The following is a 24215-nucleotide window of genomic DNA, read 5'->3' as shown; positions in this document are numbered from 1 at the left end:
TTCTTTATATCAGGTTTACCACAAGTCTCAATAACGTTTAAAAAAGTTCCACAAAACTATCTAGCAGCAATCAGTCTTCAAAGATGCTTGGTTAAAAAGGTTGTGCGAGTCGTAGTACTCCTGTGCGACTCGTGTGATGTCAAAAATAAATGCCTCGCAGAGTCTCACGCGCCTTGCAGACACTTCAGTCCGAGGCACTGCACACAGTGCGACGCGTATAAAGATGCTTGGTTACAAAGGTTGTGCGAGTCGTAGTACTCCAGTGCGACTCATACGGTGTTGACAAGAAATGCTTCACGGAGTCTAACGCGCCTCACAGACACTTCAGTCCGAGGCGCTGCACACAGTGCGACGAGTACACAGTACCTTTCGCTTGACGGAGTTCGATGCGGAGGGTGCGAAAACCAGACGTCCCACGCAGCGGTGCCTTCCTCGTGTGGTGCGAGCTACGGCTCGAAGGGCTCAATAGTCACTTTACTTTGAGGGCAGTGATGCGTTGTGGCGCAGGTTCTTTGTTGCGGCCTACGCGCCGATCCTGAAAATGGGGGGGCTCCGGAGAGTGGTGCGAGGCGGTGGCACGATTCGGAGGGTACGAGACGTACCCAGCCGCACTACGCGCGCAGCCATTCACGAACAGCGGCAGGCACTTTCAACCGGGCAATTCAACAAGGGGATATCAGGCACAAGGCGAGGTCCGTTCCTCACGATGCGAGCTACGGCTCGTAGGGGGGCCAGGTAGTCGCGGTGTTTGGACCGGACGGGTCCTTTCTTACGGTGTCAGCTAAGGCTCGGGCAGGTGGCAGTCACTGTGCTCGGGCCAGCGGGGCTGGTCCTTACGATGCGAGCTGTGGCTTGACAGACAGAAGTCGCGTTGCTCGGAGGGATAACGGTGCCCAGGGCTCTTCAGAGTGCAGGGCGGATTTCCACGGCGCGCTCAGCTTCTCCCAGTTAGAACTGCGGGGAAATGAGGAACTCACAGCAGCTTCTCTTTCCTGGGGGATAGAGCCCAATGGTCCTGGGGCTCAGTTCAGGGGGCAGGCTCACACGCAATCCCTTGGAGATTTTTCAGCAATGCACAAGTTGAAATAAAAAGTCACTTTAGTCCTTTCCTCTCCTTCTTGCAGCAAGGCACCCACCACAGGCCAGTCTCCCAGGTTAGAGACAGTACTCCCCCATGCAGCTTTTCCAGGTCCTTCCCGTCGAGCAGAGGTTCTTCTTGGCTTGAACAGGATCTGATTTCTTAGGAGCAGGGCTCCTACATTTATACAGCAAATCTTTTGTTCTTTGAGGCCAAGGGGCCTGTGCCTTGTTCAGTCCGGTTCTGGAGCACATTGTTGTGGTGACTCTGGCTTCTCCTTTCAGTGTGCAGGGCAGAGACATCAGACGCTCCCCAGGGGGTGGAGCCAGCATTGAGGTGGCAGAGCACAGTCTTATTCAGAGTCAAGGGGCAATCCTTCCACCCATCCTGGTGTAATCTCTCTATTCACCACCTGGCAGCCCCCGCCTGTCTCCTGGAATTCCCCGGCCCTGTCACTCACAGAAACCAGACAGCAGATACACATAAGAGCAGAGGCGGGCTGAAATGGTTAGGCAAGCAAATACCAACTTTCTAAAAGTGGTATTTTCAAACACAGAACATTAAAATAAACTTTTCTAAAAGATTTATTTTATTATTCTGAGTTCAGGCATACCAAACTCGAATTTCTACCATGTCCCCTGAGCCTGCTGGGATTATAGAGTGTAATAATTCCAGCAGCCCATTCTGGCCTATGCGAACAGGAAGCCTTACAATAGTGAAAAACGAAAAAGGCTGTAATTCACTATTAGGACATGCCACACATATCAGGGCATGTCCTACCTTATGCTTACAATGCACCCTGCCCTTGGGCCTACCATGGGGGTGACTCACATGAAGTAAAGGGAAGGTTTAGGGATGGCAAGTGGGTGTACTTGCCCAGCCAGCATGACAGTACCAGACTGCATGCAGGTTCTGCAATGGCAGACCTAGACACATTTTACAAGGCTGCTTCTGTGGGTGGCACAACCAGTGCTGCAGGCCCACTAGCAGCATTTGGAGTTACAAGCCCTGGCACTCCTCGTGTACTTTACTGGGGTCTGACAGTAAACCAAATAAGCCAATCATGGAATCCAATCACATATACACTTTTCATAGGGAGCACTTGCACTGTGGCACTGATTGGCAGTGGCGCAGTGCTCTGAGCAGCTAACACCAGCAAAACATATGAGGCACATCAGCAAAAAGTGGAATGGAGACTCACGCCAAGGTGCCAGGTCTAACACCCCTATAAACCCACAACCTGCTATAGAACTAAAAAATAAAAAAATAACTACTAAAAATTGAAAACATATATTGAAAAATATAAACTATTCTTATTAAAAAAGCTTACCTCACATACCTTTAAAATATATACAAAAATACATAACATTAATTAAAAAATTGATATTAATATTTTTAACAAATGTTTGCAAATGATATTAAACACTTCAATGATTTTAAAATCGGTATAACTTACCTTAAGTTGATATTCTTGACCACGATATTCTTGCTGTCGATATTTGACTCATGTTATTTCTGACTCAATATTTCTGCCAGTTGATAATAAAAACTTAATATTATGTCTGCACAACTACGTTTTGGCTTCCCTGACTCCCTGATATGATGGATCCGGCTGTTGTACACATGCCCGACGGCTCGAGCGCGCACGGGTCGACACGTCTCCTCTAGTTACAACATATACCGCGGCACTCGACAGGGCTGCCCACTGTCGCCCCTGCTGTTTGTCTTGACCCTCGAACCTCTGGCGATCGCCCTCCGAACCGGGATGGCTGAGCAGGGCATCCTCCTCGGCGGCACACCAAATTTGTTATCAATTTACGCCGACGATATCCTTCTGTATTTCCGAGATCTGGAGGAGGATCATTCGGACTTAGCGACCATTTTTACCCGGTTCGCAGACGTGTCGGGACTGGCGGTCAACCCGGCGAAGTCGGTGGGGTTCTACTTCCAGGAGGGACAACGGCCAACCCACTTACTACTTGGCACTTCCCAAATTCCGATAGCGCAGGAAACGTTTAAATATTTAGGCATATGGGTCTACAGGCGGCCGGAGGACCGGATCGATGGCAACATTAGGCGGGCCATTGCTGGCCTTCGGAGCAGCGTGCAGTTCTGGACATCTCTGCCGCTGTCCGTCATGGGTAGGATTGCTATATCTAAAATGGTCATGCTTCCCCGATTGCTTTATTATTTTGTAAACCTACCGGTTCTCCTCCCCCAGTCCATTTTTAACAATTTGAATACACTCTTGACCACCCTAGTCTGGGGCTCTGGCAGGTTGAGGATAAGCCTAAAAAAACTTCAACTGGGAACCAGGCGTGGAGGCCTGGGTGTACCAGACTTTCGCGGTTACTATTACGCAAGCCAATTACAATGGCTTTCAAGATGGGTGGCGGGTAGAAATTTACACGAAATCGGCTTCACTGATGAGCGGCTGACGCGTGGAGAATTGCACTCCTTACTACTTCCCGGGGCCAAAGTGCCCCGAGACTGCCACCCTCTTCTGTATACCGCCCTGACATGTTGGCAGAAAGCTTTGGCGTACACGTCATGGGCCCCATCGTACGCCGACAACATTCCCCTCTTGGGAATCTCAACACCACAAGGTCGGTTGACGCACAATAGATTACGGCCTTGGACGGATGCGGGGGTAGACAGAGTAGGCGACTTGTTTGGCAATGACGCACTGTTAGACCATGCCTCCTTTGTGCAGACCACGGGAACCCCTCCACGACTGTACCTCCTACATGCCACGATCACACACTACATACGTACTACATGGGCCCCACAGCGTAGCAGACCGGAGCAACATGAGCTAGTGCACCTACTATATTACATGGGAACTGGGGGTCATCTTGTGAGGTGGTTGTACAATGGCATTAGGGAACACGCTGCTATGTCCCTTACTCCCCTCAGGACTACCTGGACGTTAGACACAGGGGAGGATATGACAGATGGGGCATGGAAGGTTGTTACGGAACACCCTAGAAGAGTGTCCAGAAATGTGAAGTTTAAATTTATCCAAGCCATGTTACTACATCGAGCATACCTTACCCCACAAAGGCTGCACAGGATGTTCCCTGCCTCTTCCCATTGCTGCCCCCGGTGTCATGCGGAGGAGGCTGGCATTCTCCACATGTTATGGTCCTGCCCGCGTATAGAGGGTTATTGGGGTCAGGTACGACACATCCTACACACTGCCACGGGCATGCAGATACCAGAGGGGGCGCTGCCGTGCTTGCTGGGACACAGGAAAAGACCTAAAGGTCGTAGGGCCCCACTGAAGTTCCTGGACTTAGCATTGCAACTGGCGGTCAGGACACTGACTATGAGGTGGAAATCCGCACAACCCCCGACTGTAGAGGCCTTGCGGTCCGAAGTGCTGAAGTGGGGTAGGGCTGAAGGTACAATACTCAGGAAGGAGGAGGAACGAGGGCTACGGAAACACCCAATAGCGCAGGAGTGGGAACAGATACTGCTGGAGGACCAGGACTTGCAGCCCTCCCCTACTGGGACTGCATCATAGGAATGGTTGGGCAAGGGTGGGGGGTCCACGACTAAGGAATGGCCCAGGGTGCGCAGAGGATGGCCAGAGAAGAGGATGAGGATCACACTTACTTAGATAAGTCAGTTCTCCGAGACCACTAGGCCCGGGGAGATGCCATGGCCTGTGCATAGATGTCAGGAGACGTACGAAACGGGGTGGGGGGTTGGGAGGGATAGAGTCTGGCGATGCCATCACTTATGATGTATACATGCTGAGAATTGATCAGGCATCCACAGCTCGAATTCACTTGTGAAGAATTACCACTTGTATATAGAGTTGCCCGGGCTGATGTGAACGATTTGTATAGATCAAGTGTTATGAGTGTTATGAAGGTATTGAGTCAGATGTTTCCAGTTGTCGGGGGGAGAAAAACAGAAAAGACTGTATGAGTGGTGTAGAAAATATATGCCTGATGTAATACCTGAAGCAGTCGTCAATAAACAGTTTTAAAAAAATTTAAAAAAATGTCTGCACAACTAAACTTTTTAAGCTTTTTATTGCTGATTTGTCGCATCATTTGTATAGTGTAAACGCACACTCGCTAATTCTTGCAGGCCAAAATGTAAAATATTTGCAATATGCAGACGATTCTATTCTGCTGAGTCACACGCAAATAAGGCTGCAAAGATTGATAGAGTCATTTGATCAATATTTATTGGCAAATGGTTTACAAATAAATGCCAAAAAAACAAAAATTATGATAATAGGAGCGACAAAATCAAGTAAGACATTATGGAAAATGAAGGATTTATCTATTGAAACTGTAAAGCAGTATAAAAACTTAGGAGTTACGCTGGACGATAGAATGGCTTTTAAACCACACTTTGATAATTTAAAGGCCAAGGCAACTTCATTGTCTTTTGCCTTTAGATCATTGCGTGACAAACATTCATGCCCTAGTTACAATCATTTACTAAAAGTAATGAAGGCGAAACTTATCCCTGCGCTTACATATGGGTCAATAATTTTTAGAGGAAAAGATAGACAACTGCTGGATAAATTACAAATAAAAGTTTTTGAGTCCATTTTTAGGATTTCCAAAAATGTTGGTCATGCTACAGTTAGACTGGAATTTGGTTTGCAAAATCAAACATTGGTAAGACAAGCTGCATTTTTTAAATGCCTATTCTCACTTTACTTATCGGATCCGGAGTCCCTTGCATATATGTGTTGGCAAGACATGAATAAGAAGGAGTATACAAGACCATGGAGGTTATACTTAATGGAAAGTTTGAATACTTTTAAGCTCCAACCTTTTGATAATATGATTAGAAATAAAGCCATTTTAAAACAGATTTTAAATCAATCAACTAAATTGGTATCATTAATATTGGATCAGGAGCAGACTATAAAAAAAAAGCATGCCTGGTCCGCTATCAATTCATACAATAAAATTGAACCCCAATTCTATCTAACTTCTTGCTTGAAACCGGCGGTAAGGGATATATTCCTCAAGCTTAGGTTTGGACACTACCCAACAAAAGATGGTACACCGAGATGGGTACAAGTTTGGAAATCACAAAAGTGTAGATTATGTGGTTATATTAATGAAACGTTAGTGCACATTGTATTATTTATTTATTTATTTAGTGTATTTATAGAGCGCAAACCTGTCACCCAAAGGGCATCCTGGCGCTTGAACTTGAGCGACAGCACTATTCACTTACACAGCATTTTTAGGAAATAAGTGCGTTTTAAGAGCTTTCCGGAACGGAAGATAGTTGCTGTGGCTTCTCAAGGAGAGAGGCAGGGAGTTCCAAAGTTTGGCCGCTGCCACACTGAATGAACGGCCACCCATCCTGACTCTCTGAAACCTCGGGACAACCAACAGATGCGCAGAAGAGGATCGGAGAAGTCGCGGGGCAGAGTACCAGGAGAACATATTCTGCAAAGGTATCGGGCCCAGATGATGTACAGCTTTGAACACTAAGCAAGCGGCTTTGTACAGCACTCTCAGATGTACCGGGAGCCAGTGTAGTTCTCTCAAGGCTAGGGTAGAAGAACTAGGCCTAGGCCGTGAGAGAGCCAACTTGGCGGCCATGTTCTGCACTCGTTGTAACTTCCCCACTAGATTTTTTGGGGCCTCCAGAAGTAGCGCGTTGCAATAATCCAAGAGACTTAGAATAGTGCCGCGAACCACTTCCGGCCTGGCTTGAGCGGGGAGAAGGGGCAGAACTTTACGCAACATGCGTAACAGCATCATGCACGTAGACGTGATTTTATTGACGTGCATGTCAAGCTGTAAATTTGGGCCGAAGATCACCCCGAGATTACGGGCAGATGACGCAGCCGAGACTGGCTCGGGGAAGGAGGCAGGCCAAAAGTTCTCTGGAAGTGCCCGCGGGATCCGATCTGTGGAACAATAGAGGACCTCAGTCTTAGCGCTGTTAAATTGTAGGGAGTTGGCCCGTAGCCAGTCCGCTGTGGCTGCCATGCAGCGATGGAATGTCTCCAGCGAGACTGCCTTAATGCCCTCCAAGGAAAAGACCAGCTGGGTGTCATCGGCATAATTAAAAGCCGAGACACCAAAAGATTTTATGAGCTGGACCAGGGGGCGGAGGTACAGATTGAAAAGTATTGGGCTGATGGCCGAGCCCTGTGGCACCCCCTGCCCTACTTTCTTTGGCTCAGAACAGAAAGGAGGAAGCGAGACCAGCTGTTGCCGACTGTCAAGGTAGGATATGAGCCAATCTCTTGCATCCTCTGTGACCCCACACTCTTCAAGTCTCCTGATGAGGGTACGATGGCAAACCATGTCAAACGCGGCCGACATGTCGAGCAGCACTAAAAAGGCTGCCTGACCACTGTCGACACGCGAGCGAAGATCGTTCAATACGGTAACAAGCGCAGACTCCGTCCCGTGCCCGGGGCGGAAGCCAAACTGTGCCTCATCGAACCAATCAATGTTTTCCAGGAAACCTGAGAGCGAGCGGGTCACCCATTTTTCCATGATTTTAATAGGAAAGGGGAGCAAGGAAATTGGCCGATAGTTGGACAGACAAGTCGGGTCCAGCGTTGGCTTCTTAAGCAGAGGTGACACTACTGCTAACTTCTAACACTCGGGGACGGATGCCAACTCCAGAGACTGAAGGCCGATGGAATGCAACGGTTGAAAGACTTCCGCCTGAAAAGCCTTCCAAAATTTGGGAGGCAGTGGGTCACGCGGAGAACCAGAGGACACCGTGTTAGCCAAACTGCAGAATTCCTCAAAAGAGGGACGAGGAAAAGATTTTAGTTGGGGTCGACTGGAGAGAAGAACCGGAGCTCCCAAGCTAAAAGCTGGAGTAGTCAACTGGGGTCGACTGGGTGAGCCGTCCGGAGCTCCCAGACCAGGGCCAAAGGCATCTGTCTGGGGTCGACTGGGCAGGTCATCCGGAGCTCCCAGGACAGGAACTGCAGTTGGAAGGCACGATTCGGTCGGCTGGGGTCGACTGGATAACCCGTTCGGAGCTCCCAAGCCAGGACAAGAGCCGACAGGCCGGGGTCGACTGAGTGGGCTAACCGGAGCTCCCAGACCGAGCGTATTGGGCAAAGGGTGTTTTAGGCCCTCTAAGATCTTAGCAGTTTTCTCTTTAAAAGCATCCGCCAGAGAATCGCATAAGGCCTGCGAAGTAGGGACCGTATTAGCCGCGCATATAGGGTGGGACATGTCCCTGACGATTTTAAACAGCGCTTGCGACTTATTGGGCGCCTGATTCAAGGTGGATTCCAAAAAGGCCGCCTTAGCAAGCTTAATCTGCGCTTTATAGCCCTGCAGCGCGAGCCTGAACGAGGCCTTTGCTGATGGTGAGTATTGCTTCCTCCAAGCCCTCTCCGCACGTTTACAGCTCAACTTCAGTTGTCGAAGCTCTTCCGTATACCAGGGAGAAGCCCGGTGCACTCTCCCACGGGACTTACGAACAGGGGCCACCTTGTCCAGCGTGTTAGTGATCGACTGGCACAAAGTCGAGTAGCTTTCCTCCACTGAATTACCCAGGCAATAATTGTCTGGTAGTAGAGAAGGCAGAGGAGATAGACTAAGTAGTCGAGACCAGGGTCTACCCAGTTTCGCCACTCCTACCCCAGCAGTCACAGAGGAGTAATCACCTATACGAAGGGAAAAGGCCACAAGTGCGTGGTCCGTCCAACACTGGCACAAGATATCGGTGACCACTGCTAATTGAGCGTCAGCAGCAAAGATCAAGTCCAGGACGTGACCACCCTTGTGAGTCGCTGAGCAGACCAGTTGTTGCAGCCGAATGTCACCAAAGGCCTGGCAAAGTGTCGTGAACGCCCCATCCAGTGGACCCCCCTGCCATAGGTTAAAGTCACCCAGGACCAGCAGCTTAGAGTGAGTGTTGGATAAATCATATATAAGGTCAAGAAAGTCTGATAGAGAGGGTGCCGATCCCGGTGGGCGATAGCAGAGCACACCTGAGAGCAGTGTTCTCTCCAGACCTCTAATGGAAAACCCCATCAATTCAAAACCCGACACCTCACCAATTTTAAGCTGAAAAATACCTAGCTTTTCTCTGTAGATGATACCAATTCCACCACCTCTGTTCTTCAGCCGAGGGGTGTGGAAGATTTTAAAGCCAGGGGGACAGGCAAGTCCCAGCTCAACTAGGCAGTCCTCCCGAGTCCACGTTTCAGTGAGAAACAACACGTCCAAACCTGCAGAATCAATCAGGAAGGCAATCTCTGTATGATGCTTGCAGAGCATCCGTACGTTAAGCATCCCACAAGACAGAGATTGAGGTGGAGAAGAAACAAGAGTCTTCTGAGGCAGAGACCTCAGAGCCGGTCTGAGTTCCAGAAGCGCAGCCCGGGAATAGACTAGGCGATGAGTATGTGAGAGTCCAGTGGAGGCGGCCCTAGGCGCGCCCGATGCGCGAACGAGCGCAAACGGGCTTACCTCTGGCGCACCTCCGGCGCGTCTACGGCGCGTCCGCTGCGCGCACTCACTGCGCGCCTGTTCCTCCATGCCTCTATATAGTATTACGCCGCGCGGGCTTCCGGCTGCTAGAGCCTCCACACCCGAGCAAAATGACGCCTAAGAGTGTCCCAAGCTTCTACACTCACCCAAGATGGCGGACGGAGCACCACGATCTGAATCCTAAAATCCTGCAAAATGCGAGTGAGGACACAATTATAGTGCAGGTGAGCCTACCGATGTCCCTAGTAGCTGCAGTAACAAGCGCCAAGCAATTAGGTGACAAAAAGCGGCAGCGCGATCATAAGCAGCGCGAGCAGCGCAATTACAATTAAAAATGCCCAGGAATATCTAGGCACCGGTAAAATGCTGTCCAGCAAGGAGCGCGGTCAATTAAGGTCTGAGGAAGGATTTTACTGCGATTGCCCCAAATTGTGTCAAGAAAGATTAACACTTTTAAAACCAATATTCAACAAACAAGGGGTGAGAACTTGTCTCCAAGCGATAATACTGTGCCTTCAAGGGCGTATCATCAATTTAACAGTTAACTTTGTCAAATTTATTATTATCGCTGAGAAAAAACTGGCTCAAGACGACGTGGTCATTTAATAAGAATTGAAAGTGGGTATGATTCCAATTATATTGTTTTTCTTTATACTGGCAATGTAACTTGATACATTTTATAAAATATCTGAGGTTTGGGGAAATTTTAAGAAGCATGGATGCATTCTATATTTTAAGTATAAAGAACACAACTGGACCAAACATGTGTTACTGGTGCTCTGCTTCTTTTTAGGGGCTGATAAAAAAAAAAAAAAAAAAACAGAGAGGGGGACTCAAAGATTATTTTTATGAATTGCTTTATTAATATGTAAGGTGAATAATAATGAAATGTATTGTTTTATATGGTTATGAACAAAATACCTTTTTATGATATTTTATGCACTTCTAACAGTTATAAAGATATGTTAATACTTCCTTATTATCTTTAAGGAATGTAAAAAATTGCTCTGATTCACAAACTATTGTTTTATTGTAATGATTTTAATTAATCGGACAATAAAGAATATATATATATGGCAGGGAAGCGGCGGCGGCCGCCTTGTACTCCAATTTACCCAAGGTAACATCGGGTGCGGGAGGAGGCAGCAATAAAACTGATCAAACTGATAGCTCCAATACGATTGAAAACCAAATACGTGCTGCATTGAGAAGATTAGAAAAATGCATGTATTCAGAGATGGCTAAATGGTGGGAGCACAAATCTTTGACAATGTATTTGGAAGAAAACCGAGTCCCTAGAGGGTTACGCATTTTGCTGGCACCGAGCTACGATAGGCCAAATCCCAGTATGCTTAAGGAGTGGGGTCAAGCTAACCTGGAGTCGTCGGCTAAACTAATGCAAATTTTGGTCAAATACGCTGTGATTGATCGTGAGCAGCTCATGCAAGAAATCTCTGAAATTAAGGAGGAGCTGCTGAAATTCGAACCGCACGATCTCATAACAAAATCCAGAAAAGAAATTGACGAGCGCATATCTAAACAGGAAGAAAAAATCAAAGCTCGCAAGATTTTTAAATTTGCGCGCGATAAGGAAGATTATGCACAAGGTAGGATATTTACCTTCGCACGCAAGTTTGACAACGCAAAGCGCTCCAAATTTGCCCAACAAACACAGCAAGCCAAACAGGGCAAATCTGATGGACAACCAACTACTTCAGCGCCAGCTCTGGGTCCTACAACCAGCAGAACTAACCAAGTACACAGCGATAATGAGTCACTGACTAGTGCTCCTACCTCGGATGATGATGCCAGTAGCATTTGGGAAGCAAGTTCGGTCATTTTAGATCTAGGGGAAGAAGTGGATTTTTTATCCAACGAGAGACTGCAGTCACTAAGGCCTCGGAACAAACAACAGACAAAGGGGCAGCAACAGCAGCAAAGCGCGCCAGGAACAACAGGAGACGGGGCCAGCGCCGGAAAAAGCACAAAAGCACCCAAAAAACCAAAGCGGCAATACTGGCGCAAAAACAAATAAGTGACAATACAATAGTCAATCTGTCTTCCGTGGACCTCACCATGGCTGAAAAACAGCTTTTAAGCCTTGGTCTTTCATACTGCCCAGCTACTGACTTCAACTATGCTAAGACTCGCATAGATGTTTACATGTATATAAGGAAACTCAAGCTCAAAAAATTCTTTGAAATTAAGGAGGGTCTGAACAATAAGACACCACAAGGAATTGGAGCCACTATCAATATTCTTCCCAATGTGCCCACACTTCCGGCCAGTGATACACGGACAGTACTTACAGTTTTGAATCTTTTGGGAAATGATGCACCCACCAATGAGCTCGCATCCACACAGGATGAATTGAGAGCAGCTGCCATTCCCCAAATAGGAGCCAATATCAGTCCTTTCAAACAAGCGTCGAAATTCAATCCTACCATGCCCAGAGACTCTATTGATGTCTTTCAGGACGTGGTAGTGGAAGACCTTAGGCATTTGCATCATCGGATTAAACACAAAAAGCGATACAGGAGCAAACAGGAAATTGACTACCATGCCTTGGTTAAAAAGTTGGGCAATGATCATAATATCATTGTAACCACGGCCGACAAGGGGGGCAATGTGGTCATTTGGCCCCAGGAGGATTACGTCAAAGAAGCAAAGAGACAGCTTAGTGATGGAACTTGCTACTCTATTACCAACATGAGACATTTTGAAACCTCCAAAGAGACGCTTAAAAAACTACTTTTTAAGTACAAAAGGGAGGGCATGATTTCATCACAAGAGTTTGAGTTCCTCCATGTTGAATTTCCTGTTTTGCCCAAACTTTATTTACTCCCTAAAATCCACAAATTGACTAGACCGGTACCTGGCCGACCGATCATTTCGGCCATTGCAGGGGTGGCAGAACATGTCACAGAATACATCGATTATTTCCTGCAAGGCCTTGTCCAGGATCTACCGACTTATGTGAGAGACACAGGCGACTTCCTTGCCAAAATTCAAAATATCCAATGGAATGATGGAATGCTCATGATTACTTTGGACATTGAATCGCTCTACACGAGCATAGAGCACATGTCGGGCCTAAAAGCATTAGATTTTTTACTTGGAAAAAGGCCTATAAATTGTTACCAGCACAACAAGGTATTAATTGAGCTTACATCATGGTGTCTTAATAACAATTTCTTTCTTTTTGGGAGTGATCTGTATCTGCAAAAGCGTGGGGTCGCGATGGGGGCCTGCTTCTCTCCCAGCTACGCGTGCTTGCACGTGGGTTGGTGGGAGGAGCAGGTCCTCAAGCTGCAACACGCCCAAGTTTTTTCTGGTCATGTTTTGCTTTGGCTTCGTTATATTGATGACGTTTTTTTGTTATGGCAAGGTGATGGGAACAGTGCACAACTGTTCATTGATTCTATCAATATCAATAATGAAAACCTGAAATTCACTAGTTCCATCAGTGATTGTGAGGCGGAATTTTTGGATGTAAAAATCCTTATTCGCAATGGCCAGCTTATTACCAAGCTACATCGGAAAAGTACTGCTGGCAACAGTATTCTGCACGCCAGCAGTGCACATCCGCGCCATGTAGTGGACAATATCCCTCTAGGTGAACTCTTAAGAATCAAGAGAATCTGCAGTACAGACTCTGATTTGGAATCTTGTACCAATGAAGCGTTGGTAAGGTTCCGCGCTAGGGGCTACCGTGAATCAGTGCTAAGAACAGCAGTGGAAAAAGCTAAGAGTAGATCCCGTGCCTCTCTATTAGAGACCAAAAGCACTGCTGACATTTCTTGTGCATCTGATGTTAACACCACGAACCCTAGGTTTTTAACGCCCTATAGTAGACAGGCCAGGCAAATAAAATCTATCTTGTCCAAAAGATGGCCTGTCCTTACTACAGATCCTGTACTGAAGCCCCAACTGACAGAAGCTCCTATTGTCACCTTTAGGAAAGGTCCCTCACTCAGGTCTCACATTTGCCATGACTTTCCTGAACTTAGAAAACAGCAGGAATGGATGAAAACAAGGTCAGGTTTTATACGCTGCACCTCCTGCAGGGCCTGCAAATTTGGCAAAAGTACTAGGCAATACTACACGCCATTCAGTCCTGACCCAATTCAGATCAGAGGTCAATACAATTGTAAAACTGAATTTGCCATTTATGTTTTAACCTGCACATGTGCACTTAGGTATGTCGGCAGTACACGACAACCTTTGCATGTTAGGATCCTCCAGCATCTACGTGCCATCGTCAACAATGACCCAGCCTATCCTGTGGCTAGGCACTTCAAGGCAGTACATAACAACAACCTGGAGTGCCTATCCTATTTTGTTATCTCTGCAATTGATAAACCTAGAAGGGGCGGAGATAGGGTCAGGATGTTGAGAAGAATGGAATCTCATTTCATTCTTGAGCTAGACAGCAGATCTCTCAATGGCCTTAACACCACGGAGGACCTACATGTGTTTCTGTAGATCAATTTTTGTATTGGCTGCCCCGTTCTGTATTGCTTAGGGTATTGGGGCCCTGGTTGGGTGCCGCCTTCCCCCATGTGATCAATATTATGTCTCCTGGTTGGGGTTTTGCACGTAATATTTAATCTTTGTATATATGTTCTTCACGGTGATTCACTACTTATGTATCTGTATTAATTTTTGGTACACTTATTAGTTGAGGACATAGACAATATGCTTTTTCTGTGTTTCCTGATTAATATGCTTTTTCAACAGTCTGATCTGTGACAATGACATTCCTGTGATATGTATACCAAGTAGCCCTCGCCCTACAAACATGCTGCTACAGTCGTATGTTTACATATTGCGTTGATTTGCACTCTGATAGTCATAGATGCTATATTATAATGTTTACAATTAGCTTATTTTGCACAAAATCTTTAGTATTACTATTGATTTTTTATTGCATCTATCATGACATTAATCATTTTTAAATGACGCACTTTGCACTTTTTTACGCAACTTTGCACTGTAAATATTCTGTGTAAGTGAGGGCTTTTTCATATTTGGTATGTATTTTTTGTATAGGCATTTTAAGCTCCTTTAATGTCAGTATTAACTTCAAAATCACGGGTTTTTAATTGTCACTTTGAAATGTGGATTTTAACCAGTCAATGAATTTTATTTCCGACTGTTGCTAATTTGAAATGTTTGGAAAACAGACTACGCCATGCATTAACAGTAGTTTGTCCTCACTTTTTACTACCACGAGGTGTATGACGAAAAAATGAAAAAAAAATGCACTTTTTCACTGTTAAGCATTCAGTATTTAAACGCAAGCATTTCCAACTCTGATTGTCTGTGAGCAAGGGCGGATGCCCGAAACGCGTCAGATTGCTTGGTTCAGCTTTTAAATAAAATCTGTGCTTAAAGTAAACTACCGGATCTGCGTGATTTCCTGGGTCGCTGCGGTCGGAGCCTGGGAGGTTGCACCTGCTTGATATATATATATATATATATATATATATATATATATATATATATCAGTTCCCGGAATTAGCCTGCATGGCGAAAAACCCTTTTGTGACATTATGTCATGTGAGCCGCTGTGATTGGTAGACGATTTCCAGCACGTTTCTTTCAGCCAGTGTGTCCCATCCACAGAATCAGCCATCAGTGGCACACACACTTGTTTATTTCATGTCTTGGCATGTTTTTTGGTGAGTTTACCTTTAATAGTGACACGCACACTGTATTGTGCTACGGCACTGAAGTGAACAGCTTGTCAAGGTTTTTATTCACTCATCAGTGAAACGTATACTGTTATTTCACATCAGAAGTTTTTTTCTTGTTCACCCTGGGTCAGGTAAATTGGTTTCTCTGCAATCTAAACAGTGGCATGCACACTTTGTGTGTCAGCTAAAACAGCAGTGACACACACTTTTATTTGTTGGCTATCACAAGTTCTGTTCATATATACACTGTGCACATCAGCATTGTGTTGAAATTAGGCTACAGTTTTGCGTTCTGCCATCTTGCAGTGGAAGGACAGAAGTTTTTTTTACAACAGCAAACTACAAAAGTACAGTGGACTGTTTGGTCATTTGTATAAACATCATTATTAGTCGTATTTGCTGTGGGAATAGTGGTTTAAATTCAAATTTGGCAATTATGTTTGTGAAATACTGTCAGTAAATCCACCACCCCCCATTTTTACAGTTACCAGGGAACCGCCAATTAAATGGGAGATCTAATTAAGGCTTTTACAAAGTATTTAGGAGCCACTGGGGGAAATCAATGCTGTTCAGAGAGGCAAAGGTTCCTTCTTGAGCACAAATTAGGATTTGAGGGTCAAACTATTTTTGAACATCTTCCTCTAATGCAACAGGCATCACACGATGACGAGGAATTGGATGAATTTGAGGAGGCAGTTCAGTGTAATTGTAAACAGGAATACATTTTTCACAGGGGAACAACAGCAGGTGGAGCCAGTAACCCATTGTGTGTCAGCTTCACGCATTTTAGCTGCCGATTGTGAACTTGAAGACTTCATAAACCATTTAATCAGGGACCAAATAGTGGTCACGTGCTGTGACAAGAAGGCACGGAAGAAACTTCTTACATATAAGAATGAATCTCTAAATGAGACAAATGATATTGTCAAACGTATTGAAATATCTCAAAAAAGTCCGAGAGAATTGGTTAATGGCAGTGTCGTGGCTACGTCAGAAAATGGTTCTGTTAAGGGGGGAAAAGTACATTTTATTTTCAGAAGAAGAAACTTGAAACCAATAGAGGTGACCAGAATAAATATTTTAAGCAGAAAAATGTTTGTTTCAGATGTGGGTACTATCAACATCCTCCCACGGGGCTCCCGTGACCCGCCAAGAATGCCACTTGTAAGAACTGGGGGAGACTTGGTCTTTTGCTAAAGTGTGCCAGTCAAAAAGAAACGAGGTGAAAGTGGTGTTTGAAGGTGATATAACTGATTTGATGGATGGTACAAGAGACATGGTATTAGTCTTACACGATGAGAATGAACATGAGTGTAGGAATCCATGATCTGATTTATGTGTAGACGACAAAATGTAGTAACTACTACTGAATTCTGGAGCAAAAATGACCATAATAACGCAAAAGCTGTTCATGAAATCATGGGACAACAGGGTGCACTTCGCTCCAGACAGGTGTCCTGTCTCCTATAAAGGTAAATACATTTAGTTGGTTGGCTATTATGAAACCACTCTTCAATTCAAAGAGAGAATCTTTCAAGAGAAAGTGCATGTTGCAAAAAAAGGGACTTAAGATCTTAGGTTGGTATCACAAAGGATTGTTTGGGTTGACTGAGACCAGGGACGGAAATAAGAGTGCCTCTGGTCAGGGAGAGTTATACGGACACCAGAAATTCATGGAGGGTAAAGTTCCCTAACGTTTTTGATGATAGTTTGGGAAAGATTTGTGGGTTTAGACATACAATGAGGGTCCAGAACAATTACCTGTTAAACACAAACGTAGGATGGTGCCTTTTAGCATCAGAGAAGAGTTGGCAAACACTCTGGAAAGAATGTGTATACAAGTTTATGGAACTCATAGAATCTGCTTTATGGCTTTCCCCCATCAGTTATCACAGGGAAAAAAACTGAAATCTTAGAGTTTGCATTAATTTGCGCAGCTTAAGCAAGGTTATATAGATTGACTACCATCCTGTTCCGTCCATTAGGATGACGGGCGGACATCCTGTCGTGTCTAGGGATCGCCCACCATAAGAGTAGGGGTCCCGTTGGGGGCATTAGGAGGCGACCGCCAGAGTGGCAGGCGCATCCTGTATCTTCAGCATTGCGGCGGGCGGTGCTGAATGCACTGCCCGCCGCAATGCTGAAGAGACATGCAATGCATTACAAAGCACAACATGACAGGCACCGAGCGGTGCCTGCCACGTTGTACTTTGTAATGCTGGGGGGTACCATAGGTACACCCCATGTGCACCCCCCACGAGTCTCTGGGGGCCCGCAACAGGCCCCGCAGGGTGTCTCCGCATGCCTTTCCGCGGCGGCAAGGCATTTGTACATGCCCATGCTAATATGGCTGGCGGTGTCAAATAGACACCGCCACCATATTAAACCTTTTCCGCCCAAGGCGACCGGGGCGGAAAAGTGGCAGACGGTCTTTCCATCCGCCGCGGTCCCCCCGCCATCTTAATATGGCGGGGGGGGGGGATTTAGGTGCGGATGGCGGGCGGATTGCCCCCGCCAACCTGGCGAAGGCAATCCGGCACCATCCTAATGGGCCCCAAAGTGTCTTGTTTTGCGGGTGCATGGGTGTTTAGCAAGATTGATTTAGCGTCCGCTTACCATCAGGTGGAATTAAATCAATTTTCAGTTTAAGAGGATGCCTTTTGGGTTGGCATCCGCTGATTGAGTTTTTCAATGTATCATGGAATCCATACTCAAAGGCATCAATGGTTTAGTTGTGTTTCAAGTTGACATTCTGGTCGCTGCTACGGATACTCAGGAGCATGACAAAATATTGCAGAGTGTTGGGAAGGCTGAAACGTGCCAGTGCTGTGGCAAATGTTAAGAAATGTGAGTTTGCCAAGTCTCAAAATAAATATCGGGATCATGTGGTTTCACGCCATGATGTGGATCTTTATGATAAATCTGTGGAGCACAAAGAGAATGTACATTTTGGGTTATAGAACAGGTGTAAGCCTGGAATATAAGTGAATATAAAACATCAGCGTGCAGAGGAAAAAATGTGCATAGGGCACTACCCGCATAAGTTTGGGAGGTCTTCATTATTTGTAGTCATACATTTGGGCAGTGTGTATGTGCTGTGTGCCGTTACCACCACGAACGTTGATTTACCAAAACTCCAGGGGTAGCGGAAGTTACTTCATTTCTCAATGACATCACAGGAACTAGCACCATATGACCTTTGACTCCGAAACCTAGGAAATTATGCCACAAGATCCTATTCTAATCGCATCATAATAATTGACATCATTGAAGCCTCATGTATACCTCAAAGGAAAAATATTGATTAATCCCAGGGAGATGAGCAACAAAAAAGGTTAAAAAAGCAGCAGTGCTCAGATCCACTAGGATTAAATCATAGGGACTATAAATTGCACATGAACTATGCTGCTATCTTCATTTACTCCTTTTAATTGATAATAAGCTATAATCTATCAACGCTTTTAAGGAACTATCACATATTCGGAACACAGAGGCGACGGGTCAGTTCACAGACATATTTTTTTCAAAAGAATTTACAGTCATGGACCATGGCAACAATGTAAAAAAAATTGTCTTTTATTTGTATAATGTTATTTTGTATTATAAAGAGTGTGCATTCTACTGCTGAAGGTATTTATATTTCATTTGAAGTGTAATCTCCCAATGGGATCTGCGGGGAGGTGAACAGTGTGCATCAGATTTGCTTTTTCATCTCTCAAACCAGGAGTTGCAAAAGCAGTGCTAGGAGTCGCAGCTGGCAAGTCAGGGGTCACAGGGGTGACCCTGGCGATTTTTAAATGACGTCCATGTTACCCCCACTTTTGGTCAAAAGTGCACTGCTAAGGGCCTGATTCCGATCCCGTTAGGAAAGAATTCTGACCTAGGGCCCAATTACAATGCGCTTAGGAAGGCCTCCTAACGGCATTTGCTCCTTCCAAATCGGATTGGGAACGTGTCTTCCCGACCGAGGGCCAGATTACGATGCTTTTAGGAACATAGGCTTCCATAGAAGTTAATGGGAGTCCAACCAAATTGTATCTGGAAGCATCCGGATGCATCATACTCGGTCGGTCAGTCGGACTCTCCTGATCCGAGTCGGTTGGGAACCATTTCCGAACCAATTAGATCGGGAGGATTTTCTAACCGCATCAGAAACAGGCCCTGAGTGTGGAAAATGCACCCTGCAGACTTTGTTCATTGGTGAGCCCGTTTGCGCTTGCACATTTCCACTTGGTTTCTGTACTTTACAAAGCACACTTCCATATTAGTCACAAAAATATTTCCTACCTGGTGAGCTCTGCTCCCTTGTACACCTGCATACAGCACTTGAAGTCTCACCTGATGTAAACACTGTGCTGTGGTTCTTACCGTGGGCTGTGGCCTGCTGTGGGATGCACACATCTTCCGCAGCTGCCCTCTGCAGTTCAAGATAGACTGTGTGTATCCTTTTCGATGGCTGTTCACCCTCTACATGATCTGTAAAGGAGCACAGATGTTGATGTTTTCTGATACTTCTTAACAGGAAGTGACACTCTGATGTACATCTTGAGTAACAAAATATTCAAGTGATTTTGTAAATGTGTATACTAGAACATCTTCCTAAGAGGATCCCCACTGAGCAGGGAAGCTTCCCTCGTGCCCTGCTGCCAGCACATACTACTGCACTGCCCACACCAATGGGTCGGACCTGGTAAACTGCGATGATTAATTTTTGGGCAGGTTTTATTACAATATATATCTTATAAATAAGAAAAAACATTCACCCATCTAAACATGTTAGCCATATGCTTGCAATAAAAATGTTGATGTTAAAAATAACCATAGCATATAATCTTTACAGAGTGTTGAACCAGGCCCTCTCTGCAGAGTCACCCCAAACCTTTTGCCTTCTAACTATTTATTTTGCTGAATATATTTTGTTGGTCGTAGGACTCTGTGTAGTTTACCACTGCTAAACTGTGCTAAAGTTCTTGTGCTCTCTAGTTGGAACATGGAAGAATGAGCTTGATCCCAATTGGCAAATGTAATTTTCTTGTAAGTCCCAAGCAAAGTGGCAATTAAATGCTATTGGGGGCCTGCCACACTAATAGTGCCACTCACTTAAGTAGCACTTTAAACATGTCTCAGGTCTGCCATTGCAGAGGCTATGTGTGAAATTTAAACTGCCAATTCAATCTTTTGCCAGGCCCAAACCTTTATTTTTAATACATATAAGTCACCAATAAGATAGGCCTTCGGTAGCACATGGGACAGGGTGCCCTGTAATCAAAAGATAGGATGTGTACTTTTAAGTTTTGCATATCCTGGCAGTGAAAACCAAGGAAATTCGTTTTTTACTACTATGAGAACCAGGGGCACAACTAGACCCAGACTCTGGGCGCTAACACTCCCAGCCATGGCTGGCCCTAGCACTGGTCGCACACAGGGAAACAGTCTTTTTTGGAGCCCCCTCCCCCATTACCTCCTTTTTCATGAATTCCCTCACTACCACTCACCAACAATGCACCTCATCTCTCCATAGCACATTTCTGGCCAAAATTGTATTTTGTTATAGTGCTACTCATAGTTTACTCACACTCACTTCTGTGATCTGCATGGTTTGTAGCAGACACATTAACCCTCTGCTCTGTGTGGGTGGCAGGAGTGCCCATGTGAGTGCACGGTGTGCGATGCAACAGTGAGAGTAGGGTAAGAGGAGTTACTGCAGGGTGAGTGAGGTGACCATATGAATTTGGGTGTGGATGTAAGTGCAGAGTGGGATGAATTAATGCATGGTTAGTGATGGGCTTGTTTGAGCAAGATTGAGCAGTGAGGGGCACATGCGAGTGAAGTGTCACTCGAGTACAGGGTGAGTAGTGTGCTCGTGTGACTGCAGGGTGAGGTACATCGTAAACAATGCAAGTGCATTGTGAATGCAGGGTGAGCGGGTGAATGGTATTAGTGCATGGTGATCAGTGTGAGTGCATTTTGATGACAGTGAGTGCAGGGTAAGCGTGAAAGTGAAGGGCAAGAATGAGGAGTGAGTTGTCTGAATGCAGGGTGCATTCCGAAACACTTGAAGTAACTCAGAATGTTACTGACGGTGGCACATGGTTTCAGCTCCCAGTTAAACTATTGCTATCATGGCATTAATCAGGAATGGAGGAAATAAATGATGTGCTGATCCTACAGCAAAATTCCAGTCTTACGATTAGGGTGGCCACCTTATTATTTTCATGTCCCACATGGTACAAAAATAAGCAGTCACCTGAAGCCGTATTTTCAGCACTTATCTCTGCGTACTTCAAACAGCAAATATAAATACAAAGCTCTCTTACTTGTGTTCTAGTTCTGCCTGAACGATCCATAACTGATAATTATAAGGAACAAAGAAAGAAAAGTCACATTACAAATGAATACATCATTTTTTATTTATAACCCTATTGGTGTCAAGAGGAGGTCTTCGCAGGCTCTTTAAACAACAAATGGCTGGCATTCTTCTTTTGGCAACCCCTACTTTATATTCCTTTTTATGAAATGCATTCTCACTCTACAGCAGTAAATTTAAAATACAAATGTAAGGACTAGGCAGAGTGGTGGCACAGGGGGTACTGGAACCATTAAAAAACGAAGCCGCGGTAACCAGTTTACAAAGGTATATAAATAAGCAAATAGCCTTTCAAAGATCTGTGAAAAACTCGGGAGCCAGAGATAAGACTCCAGACACTGCCCAGCCGAGCCCATAACAGCTCGAGCTGCAGCAGCCCAGGCTTAGACATACGACAGGGGGGGGGGGCTGAAGCCCTTTTAGCCCAATGGGCGTTGCACACCTTGTGAGGCCTACCCCTCCCATAGTTGCGTAATTACCTTTTATAACTGTAATTTCCAAATGGGAAGAGATAAGCGGTTCATGTTTGGTGTCTCTGTAATTGGAATTTAACACCCTAACTTCTTGTTGGAGTTTAAATTACAGTTTTGAAAGTACCACTTTTAGAAAATTGTCGTTTTCCTGCCCATAACCCGTTTGTGCCTGTAGCCTGCCTTGGGCTACACAACTGGGTGTAGCTGAATTCCTCATGGACAGTCCCACAATAGAGCGATTAGGTTGCCTGGATGGGCCATCGGTTAAAAGGCTGTGTGGATTTGAGCACAACCCCACTTACAACTGACTAGCCTGTCCTCTACTTTCACACAAAGGGCCTAACGACCCTGCATTATCTCTTCAGTCATCTTGGAACCAGGGTATAAAAGAAGGGCCTCAGATACCAACTCTTGAGCACACTTCAGGACCTGAGGATACTCTGCCAGAAGAAGGACGGCTGTGCTGCTACAGGACTGCCACTCTTCAGGACTGCTGCTCTGAAAGAATTGCTGCCCTGCTGTGTTGAACTGCTGCCCTCTTGCCTGCAGAAGAACGACCTGCAACTTCATCTTGAACTGAGGACCCCAGAGTGACTCAAAGGGGCAGTCTTCTGGCCTCCCTATCTGAGCCTCAGTGACATAAAAAACTTGCCAACAGTTCCTGGACCAGTTTGCAGCGAGTTCCTGACCCCCAAGTGGTGCCTCACAAGTCCTGGACCCTTGGTGTGGCTCATGGACTCTTGAAATTAAGATTTTGGGCTCTCTGCGAATAAGTTCATTTGCACCAGAACTGTGTCATTCCCACCGAAAATCAGAGTGAGCTCCACCAGCCCATCTCTTGGCAGAGCAATCATTGATCATCCATGAAGGACCGCCAATGCTAAGCTCCCGCCTGCCCATGCCGCCAGGCCTGCTCAGCGTGCCACGCCAACTACCATCAGTGATGCTCTTCTACCTCCCTGCAACCCTCTCCAAATTGATCGAGACTCTCGGTTCGAAACTTGAGAAGGCAAAATTTCAGTGTGACTAGTCTGGAACTGTATCTGACCTGCTCTCCCCCGTGGTCAGCCTGAACTTTTGACTTTGACCTGGTCCAGTCCAACCAGATAGCCGCAGTTGAAGCTTTATGTTCTTTACATGAGCACCAGTTGCATTACAGCGGGACACGTTCATTTCTAGGCACGAGGAGAATAAGTGATTTGCATAGGATGTTTGAGCCTCCCACAAGACTCGAACCTGGTTCTCCAGCTTCAAAGTTGGCTGCTCTAGTCGTTAATATTGATATATTTTCCTAACCTGGTGTGTGATTTTTTTTGTATGGCCTTTTCACTGTATTCCTGTTTGATGTTGTGCAAATACTTTATACATTGCCCCTAGTTAATCCTGACTGCGTTGTGCCAAACTACCAGAGGTTTGAGTACAGATTTATTTGTGGTTTGCATGTGCCTTAGCCTGACTAGGATTGTGGTTGCGCCTTGACCAGGACTCACACCCCAGTCAAACAGTAACCCAATTTCTAACACAGAGCATTACTAGTGCTTCCAACCAAGCAGGAATAGTAAGTGATTTTAATTTTAATGCTCATTACAGGAAAATATGATTCTTACTATTAAGGAATATGTACCAGTGGCTTATCACAACCTCATGATTGAGCTGAAACACAAAAGGTTCAAATAATAAAGAAGAAAAATGGAAAGCTAAGTATTGGCCCACCAGCCCTGCAGTGAAGTGCACTTTTTTTAGGCAGATGTGCACATGGGGTCGGAAAAGATTTGTCACTCACAGTACAAGACAGAGAGTGGCCGGAGTGGGCTGACCCATTGCCTTATGCTGTGGTGGTGGAAGCAAAATGTGAATGACATTTGAGGAGACTGATGTATAAAGAGCAAAAGACACACAATTGATGGACGGAATGCAGAACAAATCAAAACATTCACCCCAGTCAAGAGATCTGGGTTAAATCCATCTTTCTTTTGCTCACCGTGCCACCCCAGTTTAGACCTGGCCATATGCAAATCAGTCTTGACCCTGTGCCTCATGGGAACAGTCCAGTCCGAACTGCCAAGCCCGGTCCTCCCTGGACCGGAAACAAGCATCCTAGGATCGGTTTCGGGGTTTCACCCCTCTTCAGCCAGG

The 24215-nt window shown here is 45.7% G+C and overlaps 1 protein-coding gene across 1 annotated transcript in view; it reads right to left on the bottom strand.

Moving 5' to 3' along the window:
* LOC147700549 (C-type lectin domain family 10 member A-like) overlaps positions 1-24215 on the bottom strand; it is a 171821-nt gene that overhangs the window by 102338 nt on the left and 45268 nt on the right. Inside the window, exon 2 of the mRNA XM_086928448.1 lies at positions 19608-19715. Within this exon, the coding sequence (XP_086784574.1) occupies positions 19608-19715 (108 nt within the window). The remainder of the gene's footprint in view (positions 1-19607; positions 19716-24215) is intronic.

This window comes from Lissotriton vulgaris, chromosome 7, assembly GCF_964263255.1.
Source record: "Lissotriton vulgaris chromosome 7, aLisVul1.2, whole genome shotgun sequence".
In the NCBI taxonomy this organism is placed as follows: domain Eukaryota; kingdom Metazoa; phylum Chordata; class Amphibia; order Caudata; family Salamandridae; genus Lissotriton; species Lissotriton vulgaris.
This window is presented reverse-complemented; position numbering and strand designations above follow the sequence as displayed.